Raw genomic sequence first — 22,750 nt, forward strand, 5'->3', positions numbered from 1 at the left:
TTTTAAATTTACAGATACATGAAGAGCATTTATAAAAACGTAATGAATCCACATATTTTAAATGATGCACGATTTCTTAATGTCTTCGTACTAAGGTGCCATTTATGTTTTGCAACATATTCTCTAAATTTCCCAATCTCAAAATGCAGGTCTATACTTGCAACAAGTGTGTAGGAGCACCAGCATTTTACCTCATACTCACTAGGACTTTAACCCACTAACCCAGGCTTTCAAATGGACTTGTACGCTCATGCGCATGTATTGGTTATATGATTTGTACAGGAAAATGAACTCAAATTTCACCATTCAGAAGAACTGTGGCTATTAAAGTGTATTAAGACTTAGTTTCATATGCTACAAATTTATTAAGTTACAAGTGTCAAATAACAAACTAATCTTCAATACTCTTCCTCATCCTCCTCACAATCTTGAGCAGAGTCAGCACCAACCTCCTCATAGTCCTTCTCCAAGGCAGCCATGTCCTCTCGTGCCTCCGAGAATTCTCCCTCCTCCATCCCTTCACCCACATACCAATGTACGAAAGCCCTTTTGGCATACATTAGGTCAAACTTGTGGTCCAGGCGGCTCCAGGCTTCTGCGATCGCCGTGGTGTTGCTCAACATACAGACAGCTCTCTGCACCTTGGCCAGATCACCACCTGGTACAACAGTTGGCGGCTGATAGTTGATGCCAACCTTAAACCCTGTGGGACACCAGTCTACGAACTGGATGGAGCGTCGTGTCTTGATGCTGGCAATGGCAGAGTTAACATCTTTTGGCACCACGTCACCACGGTACAGCAGACAGCAGGCCATGTATTTGCCACGGCGAGGGTCACACTTCACCATCTGATTCGCCGGCTCAAAACAGGCATTGGTGATCTCTGGTACGGATAGTTGCTCATGGTACGCCTTCTCTGCGGAGATGATGGGAGCATAGGTGACCAGCGGGAAGTGGATACGAGGGTATGGGACCAGGTTGGTCTGGAACTCAGTGAGGTCCACATTCAGAGCTCCATCAAACCGCAGAGATGCGGTGATGGAGGACACGATCTGGGCAATGAGCCGGTTCAGGTTGGTGTAGGATGGGCGCTCGATATCAAGATTTCGCTTACAGATGTCAAATATGGCTTCGTTATCCACCATGAAAGAGCAGTCGGAGTGCTCAAGTGTAGTGTGAGTCGTAAGAATAGAATTGTAGGGCTCCACCACAGCAGTGCTCACCTGTGGGGCAGGATACACCGAAAACTCCAACTTTGACTTCTTACCATAATCGACAGACAGTCGCTCCATCAGGAGAGATGTAAAACCAGAGCCTGTACCACCACCAAAACTGTGGAAGATCAGGAAGCCCTGCAAACCAGTGCACTGATCCGCCTAGAGGGGGAAACGGCAGAAAATGGTTCAAAATGTGGCCGGTTTATTTAAAAAAAAAAAAAAAAAAACCCCCCTCACCATTTTGCGCATTCGGTCCAGAACGGAGTCTATGATCTCTTTGCCAATGGTATAGTGACCTCGTGCGTAATTATTGGCCGCATCCTCCTTCCCACTGATAAGCTGCTCAGGGTGGTAAAGTTGTCGATATGCTCCGTTACGGATCTCATCTACAAAAGCAGCATAGTGGACAAACAGAATTCTCCAGTTTTTAAATACCTAACATTGCAAAGTTATAAAACAGTTGGTCACTGGGGCAGTACCATCAAGGTACACCCACTGCATTCTTAAACTTAAATTACCAATATGTGCCCTTTTAGAACAGATAAGGTACAAATACATTCCAACTGACATGTAAAGAGTACAGGGGGTGCACTGCAGTGACAAGCTTTTGTACCCAAAATCTGGACGAAAAAAATCCTAACCGTGCACAGCTACACAGCAAGGACAGAGAGCTGAGATGGGTGCATAGAACTGAAACAGAAGCCTGGACAGAGTTAAACACTTACCAACTACAGTCGGCTCCAGGTCAATGAATATGGCTCGAGGAACGTACTTCCCTGCACCAGTTTCACTAAAGAATGTGCCAAAAGAGGAGTCAACCAATGAGCTTCCATCATTAATGATAGTTCCATCTGGTTGAAAGCCATGTTCCAGACAGTACAGCTCCCAGCAAGAGTTTCCCATCTGGACTCCTGCTTGCCCGATGTGTACAGAGATACACTCCCTCTGAAAACCAGACAAACAGATACATGATCATACTTGAAATCCCATTTTAAGTTAGTTTGAAGAATCAATCTCACCATTGTAGTCAACTATCACCGCAAACAGGAATTAAATCTGAGCCTTCAAATCCTGAGAGCACAGAAACTACTATGGTCAACAGAAAGTCAGCTGGCTGGTTAATGACATACTTCAAAATCAAAAACCAACTCACCTTCACACCTCAACCAAACCACACACCTGGGCCTACTTTATAAGGCTGTCAATTACATCAGTAGGGTGTGGCTTTTAATTAACCACTTACCCATCTGGAATCACTGGAGTTTGGGATGGAATACTACCCAGAGCATGATATTCAGAACTCAGCCATTCTGAGAGCAGCGCAAAAGAAGGTAATTATGCTGCATTCCATTCAATTTGGAAAGTCTGAACTTCCTACTAGGAAAAGTGCAATGGAACGCCACTTGAGGTCAGAATTTCAACTTGGAAACTTATGTGAAAATTTTAAACTCAGATTCCGCCAAGATAAACTAAGCGATAAACCTGTATTATATTAAATAATATCGATAAATGAGTCAACGTTCCTACATTACATGATATTAAACCTTGTTTAACAAACATTAGCAGAGACAGGTGTTCAAAACATGGTCAATTATACTCTCTTTTGACAATCATACACCTGTAGCACAAATGCTAGCGTTGCAGAATTTTGTATTTCTGACATATGAAAGCGGTCATATTCATTCTCTGTCTGGCCTTATACTTGATCAGGTGTAGAGTGCCACAATCTGTCTAGAGATTACAAGACTAAATACAATATTAGAAAACTTTGTCATTTTTATTAGTTATATAAAACAAAATTCTTCACTCCTTTTGCCATTAGCTCCTAAAAAAATCCATTGACAAATATTACCATATGGTTGTGGGCAAGTTTTTGCAGGTTGTACAGGTTGAATTCTCCCTCTTTTAGCTTTTTAGATCTTTCACACATCAGGCAGCCTGGCCTTTACTTTCCTGGGGAAATCCTTAAATCTCAAGTGACTTGTGTGTGGTGTTGATGGAAGGTTTACAGGCTGAGCTGTGTTCAATCATGTTCCACTTTCTGTTCCAGTATTTTCTCAGTTGATTAATTAATTTGAATGTTTTTCACAGATCCGCATCTGAGGTCATGAACATACTGCATTCTTATTTAGAATGCGTTGAATTTGCTATGTTTATACCTCTCATTCTGGAATGACATTTTCCTCCTGCCTAGTGCTGTTTTCGGTCTAAGCTCTGAAAGTTAGACATTTAATTAAGGAATGTTCGATTGTGGCATGGACTGCCACCTTGCTGTAGTGCAGAGGGATTTCGATAAGTGCCATCATGTCTTGAACGTATATCCGATCAATATTGCTATTGTTTATAGTGTTTTAAAACATACTGTTACCTACACTTACTCTTATAGTTATTAAACCATTTTTAATGACTGACTTTGTTACGGCTTTTGCATTGCTTTTATTGTTTTTCTCTTGTACATTCACACTCCCTCTACATCTGATCAGTGCACATGGCTGTGTTCTCACCTGAGCTGGTAATTCATTCGCAATGCACTTCGAAGGGAGCACAGTTCATGCTCTAGGGTCGTTCAAAGATGGTACAGCCTAATTTTCATTCCAGTCAAAAATCAAAGATGGCGCTGCTGTAAATAAGGTCTATTAGCTATTTAAAGAAAAAGCCACGAGTGGCCCCAAATTGATGTTTCACTAGGAAATACAGCAACAGGCTAAAGAAAACGTAAAGGCACTTCATGAGGACTAAAAGCGGTAGCCTGCAATTGTTACCTTAAAGTTTTACTGATTTTAGTATCTATTAGCTTTAAGATCAACAATCTTCTAGTGTGCTTCTAAACATTTACAAAATTTGTTTTCAGAAGACATACTGTAAGCATTGAAAATGCTCAGTCTCTCACTTCCAGCTGAAAAGAAACATCCATCTTAGTTTAGTTGTATCAATTAGCTTTTTTAAGTTGACAAAACTCAAAATTCATGCCAGTTTTGATTCTATGTACTTAAATTGGATTAACAATAGTATTTGCCATTCCAACCCACTCCAAATTCTTGCTCAAAAAGCAAAGATTTGCCAACTCCCAGCATGCATTGCAACATGAATAAATAATGAGGTTAGTGTTGTAGGCTTTTGTTTGCGATTTGTGGACTTTATTTGTGCTGTTAGTTAATAGTTGTGTGGTGATGTTAAGAGCTTATATTTTATTTAATGGTGTTTGTTGAGTGTCACCATTACTGAGGTTTGTGTTGCAAACTCTGTGTGTCCCGTTTAAAGTAAAGAATTTTCAGTTTTTAACATTGTTCAAAAAGTTATTTATTTAGAACATACAACATCTGAACTTTAAATGCTGCAAAGCATTCTTGGAAACCTTGCGTGTCATAATATTGAAGTTAATTTAAAAACACCTGTTAAATTAAGATTACTAAAAATGCAGTTTTGCCAATGGATAGTATAGTTTACAAAAGTTGAAAGAAATTGGTGTTTATTTGTTTATGCAACTTGAGGAGTCAAAGCAAAAAGACTACTAACTTAAGTTGAATTAACAATTTTATTTATTTATTTATTTTGACAGTGAAATAATTCCTAATGCGAGAACCTAAAACTGTTCAGCGCATCTGGCTGTGTTATAACGGCTTTGATCATGCCTTCGCTGGGCACTTTGAAGGGAGCACAGTCCATGCTGTAGGGTCATTTCAAACTGAATTTCCCACATGAATTGCTTAAAAGGTGAGTTCTGGGTTCTAGATGCAAGGAAAATTTCTGGAGTTTATTTATATTTTTTGTGCAGCAAGAGGTTACTTGAGATGTACACCTAGAGGACGTGTTCTTTATTCTTTATGCTTGGTGTATTGTGATTCAAAACATGGATATATTCAGCCTCGTCATAAGCAAAAATTGTGATGTGCTACTTTTGTGGGCTGGTTATGGATTCATGTTTTCAGTTAGATCATTGTTCGTTTCTCAAGTCTTTAGAAAAGCTGGCCTGTATTGAAATAACTTCTCTAGTTTCCTCGGTAAGTGGCTCTGATATGAGAAGCATAGAGGAAGGCGGTGTGTCTGGCTGTAAATAAAGCCTATTGGCTATTTTAAAAATGGGATGAGTCGCTCGACACGTCCCACCCACACTTCCTGTTCAGTAGGAGATACTCAAAACATTCAATTGAACTGTGCTCATCAAGGCACTTCACAGGGACTTTAACAACCTATTTCTACCTGACCTACCCTTGAAAATTTGTTTTGTTGGTGTAAAAATGTAATCTGGTTGACTTAGTGATAGTGATTAAATCATATTTTTTTACTTCAAACCAGTTAATTTAGATGTTACCACAAATTCAGTAGGAGAGGCTTAGCTGATGTGTGAACAAAAATATTTGTTAAACATTTAATCATGTCAAGTACATGAACAACCTACAGTAACAACATTACTTTGCAGATGCCAAAACCTATAGTTTAGGCAGGTCACATTTGTCAAGCTTGCAATCAGCTGACGCGCCGCTGTTAATGACGTCTCTCAATACAATTCAGTCTCCTATCAAGAGGTCCTTTTTATGTCATCCCTTCATTCATTCTCGTAGTTGCCTTTCTATTGCATGGATGCAGGCTACACTTAACACCCTCCACCATGCCCAGCTCCATATCTTGAAAGATTTGCATTTAGTTATCTCAACATCTTTGCTGTTATTCTGTATTCTTTGTAATTCCAGACTGACAATCAATTGTAAATCTATCTTTAATGTGTTTGTGGATTGTTCTTGATTTTCCAACTTGTTATATTTGGAGTAATATCTATTAGATTATATCTAATCTATTTTATGCAAATTATCTATTGTAACATTATAGATCACATTGTCAGAAATGTGAAAATTGAACAATGTCGTAATATAAATCTGCTGGATCTGTTCTGTTACACCTGTTCTCTCTGCTCCATCCATGTATAGCTGCCCAGAACAGAAACATATCGACCAACACCAACAGATGCTTCAGTTGTCAATAAAATTCAAATAAACTATTCATTCAAGTATTCAAGTAGTAATCATTTGTTGTGTCTGGTCCTGACTGAATAACCTTCAGCGTCATTATATGAATGCTTGCCAAGTATTTATTTACTGATCTTTAGAGTATGGTTAGGTTGCAAGCTGTGTTTTTACTGAGGACTACGACAATAAACAAACACACACAAACAAAAAATATAAATAAAGTATATATTACTTTTTTTATTTATTTATTTCAGAAAAACCATCACAAATTTTCTTAACTCTATATTGAATTATATCACTGAAAAAGTTTTTCAGTTTAACGCTTAAAACGTTAAAGTATCCGTAAACATAAGTCAAGCATATGAGGTATCATTTGAAAGCTTAGAATCTGAAATGTTCAGTTATATCCATCACTTCTGCATTTGTTACATAAAATAACAAAATAAGGCCTCAAAACATTTGCATTGAAAATTAGCACCCCCAGAGGAAATGGGGTAAAAATTGTATATAAATATAAAAGTCCTTCACACAGCATCAAAATGGACAAGTCTTATATCAAATGAAAGCTCATTCTCAGGAATGTGACTGTACAGTTATTTCTGTTGTCATAATACCACAGATTGCTGATTTCTGTAAGTCATCAAATACAAATGTATCATTTAAACTCCAATAACTGCTGCTGTAAGCCCCAAATAGCCAAAGTTGTATATTTGCATTTATCGTTGGAAGACTTCTAGAAAATGACCATTGTTTACTTGTCTGTGAGCTTGCTTGGCTGAATAATCAAATGTTATATCTTAGATGTCAAGAACAAGATATTCCACCCAGAAAGAAAAGAATGCAAAACAAACAATCAAAGAAATATGTTTCCGATTACTGATGATAAAATGTCAACATCAAATAACAAGGGTGGTGCTTGAAACTAAAATTAGACTGAATGTCTATGGACAACCTAAATTGTAGATCTGTATATTGTGATGGAATGTGATAGAGAGAAAAAAAATTCTAGTGCTTTCTGGCACCTAGTGGAATAAAATGAGACTTTTCAAAGTGAGGTTGAGTGAACAGAACCAGAATTACATGTTTAAATTTTTTTTTCTTCTTCAAAACAATAAATAATAATCTGTTTAGATTGTATACATATATATATATATATAAAAAAGAGTCTGTTTATTTTATTTGGACGGTTCTCTGAAAAATGAGACCAATTCTTTGCAATTAGTCCACAGTATGTATGAATGGTGAGCTTTTAAATTTAGTGTGAAAAATTGTGGGACACAGCCCAAAAATGCACCAGAGTTTAATCATTATAATGTCATGCTTCAACATTTGACAACTTAGGAGTGCTAACAGGATAATTGGCTATGTTTACATGTACACCAATACTCTTATTATTGGTATAATCAGAGTGCAATAAAAAGAGTTTTCAACTACTCTGGATGCACTGTCTGTTTTGATTCACTAAAAAGTATTGTTAATAAGAGTGATTTATTTGTGAATCTAAATACACATTCTAAATGTTGTTATTGTGTATTGTGTGATGTGTTTACTGGCCATTGTTTTGTGGCATATGATCTTTTTATCTCACCAACATTCTCATTTATCTCACCAATATTCTGCATACTGCAACCGGACATTCACAACTTGGGAAAATATGTTTGTTTGTATTTTTTATTTTTTTTTGCTGTGGGGCTGTAGATTCTGCAACGGAGGGAGCACCACTGCTGGAAAACGGTGCAAGGAACTGCCTTTATATTTGAATCCGAGAAGTAAGTGCAGCTTCTTCTGTTTTGTGATGTTTTTGAAACCTGCTTGAGCGCATCATTCGTCTGCAGCAGTGATGCAGGTGCACTTTGGTCAGAGTGGAAGAAATGTGATTAAAGCGTTTATGCTTTTATAGGCTAAAGTGGTTAAAATAGGAGTACTCCACATATCTTACTGCAAATATCAGAGAATTAGCATAATCACAATATCATAATCACAGTATTTTGTTAACATGAGCAACAGTTTAATTGCAGTATTGCCTTAATCGCACTGTAATCGCATTGTGATGGTGCATGTAAACATAGCCTTGTCATAAATTTCCAGGTAAATTCCTGGTTTTCAAACAAACTTCAGGTTTATTCCAGCAGGCCCAGAGCCACGAGTCTCCCAGTATTTTACTGTAAGTGCTTATTGTCTTAAACACCATGGAAAATCCAGGGTCATATAATCCATTGTGTATGATGTGAACATTCTTGAGGATCCGAATAATCACTTGCAGGACTTATAAATTAAATAAATAAATCAGATGAACAAATAATTTTCCCTTAAAAAGTTGAAAAACAAATGACTTAATTGCGGCCATGATGCAATAATACAAACAATAATCAATTTTACCACAACTAAAACTTCAGGTGTGTCAGGAATTAAAAGTGACTTAACACTGTCTAAAAATATGTTTATTATTACTAGGCCTATTAAGATTATTTTTTTTAATTAATTATCATTATTGTGCAATGCACTTCATTAATCTGCCTGTAGAGGACACTGTATCTCTGTATAATTCTTCCTTTGTCAAGAGACGTCCTATGAACTCCCCACCCATGCACAATCACTGAAACTGACAAATGCATGAAATTTATAGTAACAATTTCTATAAAACGAAATAAAATTGACTACTTTGTCTAGTTGAACTGCTATGCATGTCTCTGATCTCTGCCTGCATCACCTTGGTCAAAGGATGGACTATATTTAAAAAAAAATGGAATACATAGATAATAAATTAATTACCAACTAAAGCCTTCACCATCCAAATTAAAAAAGACAGTGAATATATGTGTAACTTCCACAGTTAATCCAGGATGGACTTCAAAGACATTAGTCATTAATCTTACAGATCATACAAAATCATTTTGTTTTAACATTGGCCCTTAACACTAACATAGTTTCCTCATTTTAAAGGACTGCACATAAATAATAATAATAATTTTGGCATTATATTCATGCTGTTTAGCAAGGGGAACTTGCTAAGCAGCAATAATAATAATTATATTTAATATAATCACATTTTTATCAAACTGCACAATGATGACTATGACATTACATATATTACAGCTTCCTTTTCTGTTAAAGCATGCTTTTCTGTAAAGCTGCTTTGAAAATGTGTGAAAAGTGCTATACAAATAAAAAATAAATAAATAAAAAAAAAACAATCATCAAGTGCCCATGTTTTCATGTGTGTATGCCTGCTTATTTCTGTTTGAGTGTGTGGGATTCAGTTAGATGTGCAGAAGTGAAGAGAACAGCTGTGACGTCACTGCCCTCTCTCTCTCTATGTGTGTGTGTGTGCCTGATTAGACTATAATAATTATGATTTCAATGAATACTTATGAAGTTTTTCTTTCAGAAATATGCTTAAGAGCAGTGTACCACATGATAACATTTTTCAAACTTGTGTGCATGTGTGTTCTTGTGTAAATGGATAATTGAATTAATTTAATAGCAACAATTAATTTAATTATTTGCAAATTATAGATTGGCTTGATTCATGTTCTCTCTGCTTTTCTCTTTTTGCCGGTCTGGGCCTTTTAGTCCAGATATCTCCTCCACAAATACTCCATTATAGCATTGATCTCCTCTGCCAGGCCATAACATCTCTGTAAGCTCTCTTACATGGCTCTTGTTTTGGTTCAAAATTGCAGAATCGGTTCAAAATGTATGTTTACAGAAATACTCCATACTGAAGTCCTGAATAAAATTTGCTTTAGACAAGGGGAAGAGGAACTGGGGGGTTGGGGGCTTAAAAAAGGTTAAAAAGGCGCTATATAAGTGCAGACCATTTACCATTTCACTGTCGCCTCACAACAAGAAGGTCCTGGGTTTGAGTCCTGGCTCAACTAGAGCCATTATGTGTGGAGTTTGCATGCTCTCCCTGTGTTTACGTGGGTTTCCTCCAGGTGCTCCGGTTTCACCCACAAGTCCCTTAACAACCAGGTTAAGTGAATTGGAGACTCTAAATTGACCATATGTGTGTGTACTCCAGGCGTGAGAGTACTCAAGCCACTGGGGGTTGTGTCAGGAAGGGCATATGGCGTAGTGGACCTTGCAGCTGCACCTACGTGGGACAAATGCTAGGAAAGAGAGAGAAAGAGTTCTATTGAGATTTAACAGCATAATACTTGTAGCTAACTGTTCATTGATATGTTAACATATTCATTTGTGTAAATTTTGATTAATCCTTTCTAACAATTCATTCTAATGAAAAACATTTATTAATTTACAAGATTTATACACAAGCCTCTGAAATCAATCTCTGAAAACATTGTTTTCTCAGGTGCAAAAATAACTACATAATTCCACAAACTGACATCAGCCTTCAACATGCTCCAAGTGTTCCAGTTAAACCCATTGCACATCTTCCGCCATTAGTGAACACTCATGAGGGTAAGCAGTGACGTACATCCGAGTCCATGAGACGGAGTGAAGTTTGTGAGGGAAAAGGATAGAAATTTGAAATGGAATAAAGCCTTGTATAAGGCTTAGTTTTTGGTAAGCGGCTGCAATTTTTTCCCTTGCACTATAATTAAGCAAAATAAACGCATTAAAAATAAAATCTTTTTTCTTAAAAAGTGGGTTGGCTAATTTAGTTATTTCTAAAAGTGAGCTATAATGGTTCCTCTGCTTCAAACAGAAGTGTCTGTCAAATAAATAAATGTAAAACGAGGTGTTAACTCACAGCAGACAACCTCGGAAATCCAAGAGGATAGATTACTTATTCTGATTCCTCAAAAGCATCAAAAAGTTCCATTGTGAACCATTTGGCTTTCAGCATCATTAAATTGGCTCTAATGTATTAGTGTTTAATCAAGCTTGAGCCTGAATAAAGAATTGGAGCTTCATTCAAGTCCACTGACTCAACTGTGTTAAATAAGTCTGACTTCATTATATATGAGCTATAAATCCTTTGCTGGCACTCATATGTGATGTTAAAACATTTTCTTTTTTGCCCTACATGAGGTCATTTAAGACAGACTGTTTGTGGCCCTTAATAAGCAATTGGGAAAATACAAAGAAATTAGTCTGTAGAAAATAGATCTATCGAGAAAAAATATGTAATAGGCTAAGCTTAAGCAGTGCAAAGGTTACTGTATTATATTAATGCAATTACATTTTTCTTGCCTGATACCTATGAGACAATGACATTAATTAATTATAAATGTTCTCATTAAAATGCCCAGTGAAAAAAAAAAAGCTCAAAGAATTTCAAAGATTTTCATAATGACTCGATTAAAAAAAATGTAACCGAGCAGCTTCACAATAAAACTTACATTTTACGAAGAGCTGGAGATTAAACATTTATTGGAGATCATTCTGATAACCCTGACCTTGAAACCCCATGTCTGTATCAGCTTCAAGTTACAGTCATGCGTGAGTGTGTTTGGCTATTGAGAATCTATAGAATCAAATACTGCACTACCGGCATAGCTTCAGAAATAAACATTTTCAATATCAGTTTGTAACATAAGGAGTTAATTTCCACAATTACACAAATGGGTCTTTTGATGGAATTGATATGCTCCACATTACTGTGGTGATATCTATTTCATGGATTATGAAAGCATTGTTAAATATTTTTATTATTATTACATTTTATATTTTACCTCATTACCAAAAACTATAAAATATTGAGGGTCCTGTTTATGTATACTGCCTGGAGGCAATACTGTGCAACAATGCAGATAAATTAGTCAGAGACGTTGCTGATGTCAGAATATTAAAAACAAACTGCCATGTGACAGTCTAATAGAATTTGGAATAGAGCATAACTTTTTTATTGTAATTTGACTTACATGTTAACTAATTAGTAAACAGTTAGATAATGCACAGTAAATACTTATAATATTTATCTAAAATAAAAATAGTTGACTTAAGCTTAATTTTGTACTTTTCTTACTCGTTTTAATCAAGTTACAGGTTACCCCTAAAGTTGTAATTAATAAAAACAAATCAAGTGGTCCCAATTAAAAAGTATTTGAGATGTCATGTGGTATCATAACTCAAATATACAGCATATGTTCCTTAAACTTTGCAGTCAAGTAATACTAACTCAAATCATTAAATGCAAATTTACAGCTGTGCGGAATACCCAAAAGCCCAATGCTTGCAAAACAAATGGAACATATGGGAAATAAACATTTTTATCAAGAATGAAGAGTTTTAGCTTTTTTCACTATTGTTATAGTTTGTGTGTGGTTTTAAGTCATGATCTGTATGAATTTACCATTAGGATAATTCGTGTTCCCTCTGGTGAATTATATCATGTTCAAAATCAAGCCATTTCTGTCCACCCAAATGTACGTTCTTTATAAAAGTGCAGATTTACTGAGAAGGTGCATGTGAGAATTCAATGTACATTATGACTGACTCTTATAATGTATAACACGTTCAAAAAAAAAATAAAATAACAATATTATCCATTATTTATATCCATTCCACTGTCGCACAATGTTGCCTTCAAGCAACAAACACATTTAAGCAGTTCCTCATACGTAACATATACATTTCTATGACTCTAAATGTATTAAAATCCAGTTTACTCACTAACAAATATGAATTCTATTTCAATGCACATTTTCTAACGTAGATTATGCCAGAAAAAGCTTTTTAAAATGACCATTAGGATGTAGTTATGACCAAGAAAAGCTTTTTGTTGGTTTATTCAAAGCCATCCTGTGAGGAGGAGGAGGGGAGAGCCGGGCCATGACTACACACGCCTGGCCCCCAATCGGGCTAATCAGCCGAGGAGAGAGATAAGTGCAGTGGGACACTGCAGTTCAAGAGAGAGCCACATGCAGCTGCCATGTGTGTATTTGTGTCTTTTTTTAAATTAAATATCATTTTGACTGTTTAGCTGTTTCCCGCTTCCTCCTTAAACTTTGTTACACATCCCTTCACAATTAACCACTGTATTGCCATTTTATGTGCACCATGCACTTACAAAGTGGAGAAAATGGGTCATTACAACAGAAAGATTCAGCTGCTCAGGAATATTATTCCACAAACTTCCATCCAGCACATAAAACAATATTTGGAGGAACTGGCACCTACAGTAAGCCTGGTTTCCCCATAGGTTATTTTTCATTAACCAATATCATATGGAGTTGTGTTCCTTGCCACAGTCACCTTTAGCTTGCTTACTGGGAGTCTAAATACAAATATTATTTACTTATTATTTATTCATTTTAAGGCACAATTTACCATCAGAGTTTTTATCAAACCATACAATTTTGACTCCAAGACATTACATTTGTTACAGCTTATTTTTCTGTTAAACCATCATTTTCTTTAAAGCTGCTTTGTGATATGTGTGTTGTGAAAACCGCTATACAAATAACAATGATTTGACTTGACCAGGTGCACTGAGAGTTATATTTGTTTTTTCATGAGCTGTATTCTCATTATTTCCTACCTCACAATGCCCCTGTTTACCCTACCCTGCTCTAAAAGCAGATTCCCAGTAGACTCGTTGACACTATAAAAATAGTTACATTTCTCTCACTTTGTCATGTGCTTAAAGGTATAGTTACACAAAAATAAAAATTCTGTCATTATTTAATCATCCTCACAAAAGAAGATGTTAGGCAGGATGTCAGTTACTATTCACTTGCACTGCATGTTTTTGCCTCACAATAAATGGTGACTGAAGCTGTGCCTAACATCTCCTTTTGTGTTTCATGAAAGAATGAAATTCATACAGCATTAGAACAACATGAGGGTGAATGAATAACATTATTTTCATTTTGGGGGGAACTATCCCTTTAACATTTCATTTAAACGTTAGACCTGTTGTAGTAGATGTTGTGAGGTAAGAGGCGTATCTTTTCAAAGTGAAACTCATTAAGCCAGTTTGGTGAGCTTTCCATCAATACGAATACCCCCAGGTTTCTCTTTTAAAGACAGGAGTGATAATTACAACTCCAGGCATCCTGCAAATCCATTTACAACAATAATACAGTTTCAGTCTTCATCTGCCTTTCCAGGAGATGACAATCCAGAGATTCACTATCGAGTATGATGCCCTAAATAACTTCAACACCTTTAGCAATGGGGATACTTTGACAGGCATTGTTATCGTGGAGATCTCAAAGGAGACAAAGATCAAGTCTCTCACTGTCAAGGCGAAAGGCAAATCCGATGTGGCATGGATTGAGACACAGAGTGAAGATAATGTGTCCTACTACAAGGTCTGTCTTACCAGAGGATAAAGCAGATGTACAATAATTTCTCATGATACAGATGCTGTTTTACCCACATTCATATGTTCAAATAAATCTTTAAATAGCCAAAATTCTTTATCAATGCCAGATAGTTTTTCTCTTTAACATTTATGTTTTTAGATTATACAGCACAGATAATCATTATAATGTAAAACAAAGGCAAAAAAAGGGTAAATATGTGTGTGCATGTTGTTTGTGTGTGTACCTTTTGTAAGGTTCTTTTACTCTTGTGGCTTGATGACATGCGTTCCCTTTTGCAAACTTCAATGCCATTAAGTCAACATCTTTTTTTCCCCCATACAACCTTTGCGTGCTGCAAGCAAATATGAAACAAAGTTCACCTATGCTTCCTAAGTTGATTATGATCAGATAACACTCATGGCATGATCACAATAATTATCAGTTAAGTCAGAGGTAATATTCAAAGACACAGTTAATGCAGTTTGTGTTTTGGGAAATATATTGTATATGTGGAACAATAATTATAGAACTCATTACCACTTTACATTCTATTAATATCTTAAACTAGGAAGCAATAACTGTTACTCTGAGTTTGCTGAACGCTAACAATTGTTTTATTTATTTTTGTTTGTTTTTTTGCTTTTCAGGCACCTCAGCATGGCAGAAAAGACAATAATCTCAAATTATTTGCTTCTGGAAATATTCCTATTCATATATTTTTTTTTGTCAAAGACAGGCTATCAGCAAGGTAACATGATTAATACAACCAGAATAATCTTAGACAAACCCAATAAAAGCATCTAAGTAAGAAGCACTGTAAATAATCCCAGTGGGATTTTACTATTTCCTAAAATATTAAATTAACATTTTAAAAAGACAGTCTTGAACAAAGACCATTAAATAACAGGAAAACATTTATTTGATAATATTTTTGCAAGCTATATTACATTTGTTTGCTTCCCAAACAGGCGAATGACTGGTTGTCAATGGTGAAATTGTCAACAGCTCAACTTGAAAAATTTTGCCAAAATACATCTACTAGAAGCAGAGATTGTTTGCTAGGGGCAACAGAGCAGTCTATACCACTGAGATTCTGAAGGAAAAGGGAGACTTTTTAGCTTCTGCCACCAGAGAGAATCTGTCTAAAGTATTAGCCATTCCCTCAGGAATCACCCCCACTATTGAAAACTGCCGTATCCTCAAAGAGTAGGCTACTAGACTAAATGTATCCAAAAACTAGGACTTTACCAGGTTTCCTAAAGGCTTAGATTTTATTTCAGCTGCACAGATGATTTACTGTATGTGGTTTGTATTCAAGAAAGGAGAACCATGCCATTGAACAGTAATTGGCTAACATGTTTCAATAACAGTAATGTTAGTGTGCTTATGCTTTTAACCCCTTGCTTTTGAAAGACTTTTATATTTTGCACCAAACATCTTTAGAAATGACAGGCTGAAACTGGTTCTGTAAGCACCCAACTCACAGAAAAATACGATGTCTTGTAAAGTATGTTGAACAGTGAAAAGAAAGTGTGGTTTGGATGTATCTTGCAACAGTATGTGTGGGCAACAAAGGCTAAACAGCAACAACATCAGCTCCAAATTTTCTAATATCCACCCCCAACCAACCCCCAACTATTTCATCAAATTTAACAGACTGCGACATTATCAATGTGGTGTATTTGCAAACGTTTCATTTGGCTTTAGATGATACTGGAGGTTAGTACAAGGCACTGTGAGATTTATTTTTGATTAGTGGGTTAATTTTATTTTGTGATTGGCTTTGTTTTGTTTTGTCAGTGGTTGTGTTTAAATGGCTGATTTTTTAATAAAGTCTTTGTTTATGAATAGTTTATTTGATTTAATGGAACTAAGGGATGAAAAAGACAGATTGCTTGGAATAAATAAGAAACTGTCATAGAAACTTCAGTGAGAGTGTTATTTTTCCCTGTCTTAACCACCTAAAGACTACTTCGTTCTTTCTGTTGCAGGTTATGTTGGATGTTTCATTCACTAAAACCCTTTGATAAAACTCCTGCTGATCATCTTGCCTTTATATGAATGGGTCTCAGCCGAAGCACTGAAGGAAGGACTATACCCAGACCTGACCAAACTAAATTTATACTGAATATCTCAAATTAATATATGCAATGAGCATCCATTTATTTACTTTTTACACATACTCTACAAACTATATATTTACAGATATATGAAGGGCAAGGGCAATTATAAAATGTAATGTATCCACATACTTGTAATTAAGCTGTTTATGAATTCTTAGAATTAAACTTTGCTTTGTACCAATGTGCTTTTTTTCCCCTGTAAGACTTTTTGAAGGGGTCCCCTGGTGTTTCATCAAAATGAATACTAGAAACATAAAACTAGATTTCTTTTTTTTTTTTTATGATTGGGGCGACACAATGACACAACATTGTCCATTTTCTGTGCCAGTTTTCATAAATGCATGCAGTAAATATGCCCAAAATATTGTTGATGCATTTCAAATCACAACATGTTAATTACAAACAGTTGCAAGACTCTATTATCATGAGTGCGCTATCGGTGTAGGCAATAACCATGCGCTACTTCTCATCCAATTTTCATAAGTGCACTAATTCTAAACACATTTTCTGTGTCAATGCAATCCCAAGTGGGCGTGGCTGGGAGTGTTTGCGTTGTCTGTGGGTGCGTGTCTGCAAACTGTGGGTGTTGTGTATGTTAATGAAGTTAAACAAAGCAGAGAAATGCAGAGAAATAGTTAGGTCCTAAGATGTTTCAGGACCACGCCTGTTTTCAGCGTGAAGTCTAAAATCAGTTCCTGCATTTGCAGTTTGGAGAGTTTTGAAGTTCTTGTCCAAACTCTAAAAGCAACATCAAATAATGTCCCTGACAATCACTGTTGTAGCTGTTTTATGAAATAAAAATGTATGAGATTTGTGTAAAACCATCTAGAGGTTATGGTTTATTTTTCAACTATGATAATTGTTATATTTATATTTAAAATTGCCTTTATTATCTCATTTGTATACATTTTTCACCTTTTGTCGTAGAGTGAAGTCATTGCAAAAGAGTCTGGTCGAAGAAGTTGGAGAGGATCAAATATTTTTATTTTACAGGAGGTTGTATAAAATTGGTGCACAAAAATTATACGATTTTTTGACCACTTATTTTAATTATATTTATGTTTATATTGTAATTTGAATTTACAATATGTTTTTTGTGTGTTTCAAAATATTACTTTTATTTTGAAAGCAAAATCAACCTGTAGAAATGAGATGCATGCAAATATCCACAGCATAACCTGAAAATCTGATGCAATTACTGTTGATACAAGCCTTGATTTGTGTGTCACTAAATCAATATGATTTATAATGCTAACATTCTCTATGATTTAACAGAGCTTACATCCAAATCCTGATTTCCCATGTGCATAAAATGAGTGTCACTGTCATGGTCATAAACATGACATTCAAGGACACAGTTAATGCACAAAAGAATGCAAGTCCATATTTAGATTATTCTAATCATTGCATAAAGCCCATTTAAACTGCCAACTTCTTGTGAATGTGCTGTCTTTGTTTATATTGCTGGTGCTTGACAGGGAATGGACTATATTAATATATGGACTACATTAAGACGTTGCAATAACTGGTGAAGAACCTCAAAATTAAATTTAACTTGATCCATTTCATGAGACTTATGCATGCTTGCATGAAAATGCCAAAACTTGATGGCCTTGCCCATTGACTTTGCACAGATGACTTGTCGCATAGTGCTTGCGCTCTTAAAATAGGGCCTGCAAAGTTATTACATGGATTCTCTGTGGATTCTTATGCTGTTCCCGTGACAAGCGGCCATCCCTCAATATCTTTAAATACGCAAGCCATTCTGATAAACAATAGTGATAACAGAGAAAACATATCAATAAGGCATGTAATAACCTATACGTATGAGATTATCTACATCATATTTATAGCTCTGCTATACACTTCTTAGTCACTGTGTCAACTATTTAATTTCTAATAAATGTAGTCTGTTATGAAGCCTAATATCTTACTCTTGTCTTACAACTCATTAAAATATAAAAATGACTAATTTTAATCAATAAATCAAATTATTCTCTGAATTTTTGGTAGGGATTCCTTAGGGATTCTTGGGGAATCATTAGTGTGTCTTGTGTAATTATTCAGTTAAAACGGGGTAGACAGTCTCAAGCTTTTGCGGCTAACAGCAGCACTAACAGCAGCCCCGAACTCTTATCTCTCTCACCACAATACGGTCATCTTTTCCAGAGTTAACGTTATTAATGCAGTGCATATACTATTTGTACATGACAGTGAATTATTTTCAAATGTCCCATTCACAAGAAATTATGTATATATAAAAAATGATTTACTCATTTAAAACACTGTAGCATCTGGACCAATCAGACACACAATTCCAACAGAAGTCTCAAGACTGTAACAAGTAAAGGTCCAAGTAGGTCCAAGCTGACTCTGTTATGTCTGCTCCCCACTGATCATTATCAAGCCTTTACACTTTGCTGACACTGGACCAGCAAATAGTGGACCCCCAGTGACATTCCAAGCTAGGGGAGTTCGGCTGCACGCTAGAGCAAAGAATGCAGAAAGATCAATTCATTCCTTTCCCCCATAGAAAATGGACAAAGTCCAGAACACAGACCTTCCTTCATTCATTTATAAACAAACATGTATATCCCCAGGACATTGTGTAAAGGATCATTACTGTCTTGTATAGTGTCTTTTTTATTTATGTATACTGTTTTTATGCATGCCTTATGACAGAACTACCAGATAATGTGCAGTTAGTTCTGCCATGTTTCCCATCAAATAAATCCTTGTGTGAAACACTGCAAAGTGGTATATAAATAATTCTGATAGCATGTATTGCATGCTTGTTTCCCCTTCAAATAATGGTAATATACATGACACTTTAACCCGTGCAGTGCACATTTATCATACCAAATTCACTACATATATTGGTGTGGGAGTTTAGCACTTTAACTGATTACTGTTTATTTGTGCATTGTGGAATGCGCTGACGTTCATATGCATCGATAAAACTGTTTTCATTAGTGTTGACCCAGATCACAAATCACTGGTGTTGGTTGCTATGGCGACAAAAGTTCATGGGAAGTCCTAAAGAGACTCTTCCGGGGTAACTAACAGCACATATGCAACCTGCCGACGGCATATTGTAAACGCAGTACAGCTAAGCTAATAGCAGAATGCAACACCTCTAAACTAACCAGTTAGCGATCTTTCATTGAAACCCCTAAATACGCTACAAGACTTAAAAAAATACTTGAGGTATAGTTCACCCAAAAATTTAAATTCTCTCATCATTTACTCAACCTTATGCCCTTATTTACAGTATGGGTATGATTTATATGTGTAAGAATATCTTGGCTCTGTAGGTCCATAAAATGCAGGTCAACAGGGTCGAAAACTTTGAAGCTTCAAATAGCATAAATATAACCCATACAACTAGTTATACTCTGCTCTGAAGTTTTTAATTTGGGGTGAACTATTCCTTGAAGTTCAATAAATGTAATTTACCATGTCGAAGTGTGTACCGGTCTCTATTATAGGCTATATTTTCTCTGTATTCTCAATTTGTATTAGATCAGTTCAATTAATTCAACAAAAGGAGAGAGTTTGTCATGTTCCTATTAGAAAACAGACATGTGAAGATAAATGGAACATCAGAATTGCATTTACAGTTACACTTAAGCCCTCACAGAAACATAAATATAGAGGGAGCCTGTCAACCTGGAGGTGACTGAGCTCAACCAGATATCTTCCACAGACCCCCACAACATTTGCTCAGACAACCTTTTTGCTCCAGTGAGCTACTCCTCATTTTGAGTGCTCTATAGTGAGCAACAGACACTATTTGTGAAAAGTGAAGGATGTGGAATCAATATCACAACTAATCTGTGACCTTTGACACCTCAAAATAAAATATGGAACTCTGAGCTTCCTAAATGGAGAACAATTAATTTGTTCTATCTGAAAATCACTATGCTATATTTTAATGCTTTAAGAGGGGGAAATCTTATCTCAATGTTTAATTTGACATTTAATGAGTTTGGAATCAAATTATTTTGAGTTCATTTAATTAAGTCTGATTTAATTAATGCAATTTAGCACAGGTGATTTAACGGTGAATGATCAGCAGACCTCCAAGTCAGCCCTCTTTGGATGACAAGTGATTGAATAAGTTTAGCCTCCCTCTGCTGGAAAACAAATGCTGTTCTTCTGACTTATGTTCTCTCCACTGCTTGCAAAGCCATGTAATTGTAGTATTTCGCCAACCAAGCAGAAATCATTTTATGCAGTGTTTGTAGACTTGTCCGATCAGAAAATAATATCTGCAGTAAGCGCAACATTAGACAAAACCTAAAGAGGTCAAGAAAATGCTCAATTTACAGGGTGTTAAAAACAACAGCTTAAACCCAATTAAAGAATCAGTGGCAAATACATTGTATGAGACAAAGAGGATAATTGGGGCACCACACTGATCATTAAACTTTTAACATTAAGATAACGATGGTGTCATTTTCTATTCCATTCCATGTGCACAGCAGAATCACATTAATATTCTATACTATGGTTAAACTCAAATGTCAAATTCTCCAGGTAAATAACTTTTTAAATTAACTGAAACGCTGCTAAATAAAGAACTAATTACAAAAAAAGGTTCTGTGACACATTTGAAGACTGGTTTATGTGGAGGTCTGTAATACCTGGAGAGAGCCATCCATTAGCATTCACAATCATCTTAGAGGCTGTTTCTTGGCAGGAGTATACCCCCTGGAAGAACAAAATCTACTTTCTGGCATATTTGCTCATTAGGACTCTCAGCTGTAGGCCAAATCACCAGAGCTGTAAATGGCATGTGACTAATCACACTGGAAAATTACATAATGACAAAAGGTGATTGGTTGATGTCACAGTCCCAAGCACTTATCCTTAAATGTGACATCAAATATTCAACTTCATGCATTTATAAATCACTGGGCACATGCAAACCGGCCTACAATAATATTTTAAATTTACTCAATTTCTTAAAACTTTTCTGTTTGCCATGTCTGAATTTTTTTTTTGTTTACACAAGACAAACAGTCCCACTAGCTAACCAGCTTGACAGAGCTTGGTGGATGAAGACATTTCTAAAAAAAAAAAAAAAAAAAATTGGTTTTATTATTGCAAGAGCTATACAGCCAATTGTTTGGCACAAAATGTGAGTTGTCAGCAGACTACAGGATAAATGAACCACATGAGGCCAAAAGACATGTAGCACGGTTTTTCCCTAGGCTTGATTCTACGGTCACGGAGATGAAAAATAGTCAGTGAATGGAGGTGCTTAACCTTCAGAAAATGTTGATCGGCAGTCTCAGGTCAAACTAAAAATTTGTCCCTTTTGCACAATGTTTGCTAAATCAAAAATGACACATTCTGGCTTTCTCGGTCTAGTATTGCAGGAAATTCACAGAAATCTTGCATGGAGCTCAAAACTTAGTTGTCTGATTAAAACCAATGTGACAATTATAATATACACGCACACTTCAGTGTGATGAATTTACCATTTAACGACTCACTATTTGCTCAGACTGCAAAGTTTACAAATCTGATTTTAAAAGGCAATGGATTGATGTGACAATACAACCCTCAACAGACAGCCTTCATAGGTTGTTTTACTCAGACTTGGCAAAAAGCATAATGCAACACCCAAAAAAAAAAAAAAAAAATACAAGAATACTTTGCAAACCCAGATAGGGGCATCACCACATACAACTTTATGCTTAAACCCCATATAGCAAAAAAAAAAGTACCGATTTACTTTGCCACATTTTAGTATCTAAAGTTCCACATTCTATTAATTTAGGTTCATGAAATTGTAGGGAGATACTGTAAACTATTGAATTTATATGTCAGTTTTACATTACAAAAATGTCAAAGGAACTTCAGTTCTGAAAATTGAAACCGTTTAGGTGGCAGATGCATACACCATATACTGAAATAACCTGAAACGTATGCGGAGATGGTTTACAAATAAAATGACAGCTTTAAGAACATCAGATACCATGTTTTTACATTTGAGGAAGTCATAAACCAATGACACCTGAACACAAGACTAGAATCAGTTAAACTCCAAAAAAAACTGGTCAAATGCAGTGAGGCCAAGAACTGCCACAACCTACAGACGGACGTAAAAAAAAATAATATTCGGCCATAAGTTATGAAGGAATAACCTACTCAAAAGTCTAAGATGTCACATGCTTTGAAATTTATTAAGTTACAAGGGTCAACACCAAAACAAATCT

General features: G+C 35.9%; 1 protein-coding gene across 1 annotated transcript; it reads right to left on the minus strand.

Moving 5' to 3' along the window:
- Window positions 1-398: 398 nt before the first annotated feature.
- On the minus strand, window positions 399-10,588 carry LOC127620793 (tubulin alpha-8 chain-like). Its single transcript, XM_052094042.1, has 4 exons — window positions 10,568-10,588; window positions 1,943-2,162; window positions 1,455-1,603; window positions 399-1,376 (listed from the first exon to the last, which is right to left on the minus strand). Exons 1-4 carry the CDS (start codon window positions 10,586-10,588, stop codon window positions 399-401), a joined length of 1,368 nt encoding a protein of 455 aa, XP_051950002.1.
- Window positions 10,589-22,750: the final 12,162 nt, after the last annotated feature.

The sequence above is a fragment of the Xyrauchen texanus genome, chromosome 27 (assembly GCF_025860055.1).
Source record: "Xyrauchen texanus isolate HMW12.3.18 chromosome 27, RBS_HiC_50CHRs, whole genome shotgun sequence".
In the NCBI taxonomy this organism is placed as follows: Eukaryota; Metazoa; Chordata; class Actinopteri; order Cypriniformes; family Catostomidae; genus Xyrauchen; species Xyrauchen texanus.

Coding starts and splice junctions, on each gene's coding strand:
- LOC127620793 (XM_052094042.1), bottom strand. CDS start 10,588: ATGGCGGAAGATGTGCAATGG. Junction 2,163..10,567: donor TGGCGGAAGATGTGCAATGG/GTTTAACTGGAA, acceptor TCTGGTTTTCAG/AGGGAGTGTATCTCTGTACA. Junction 1,377..1,454: donor TGGACCGAATGCGCAAAATG/GTGAGGGGGGTT, acceptor TTCCCCCTCTAG/GCGGATCAGTGCACTGGTTT.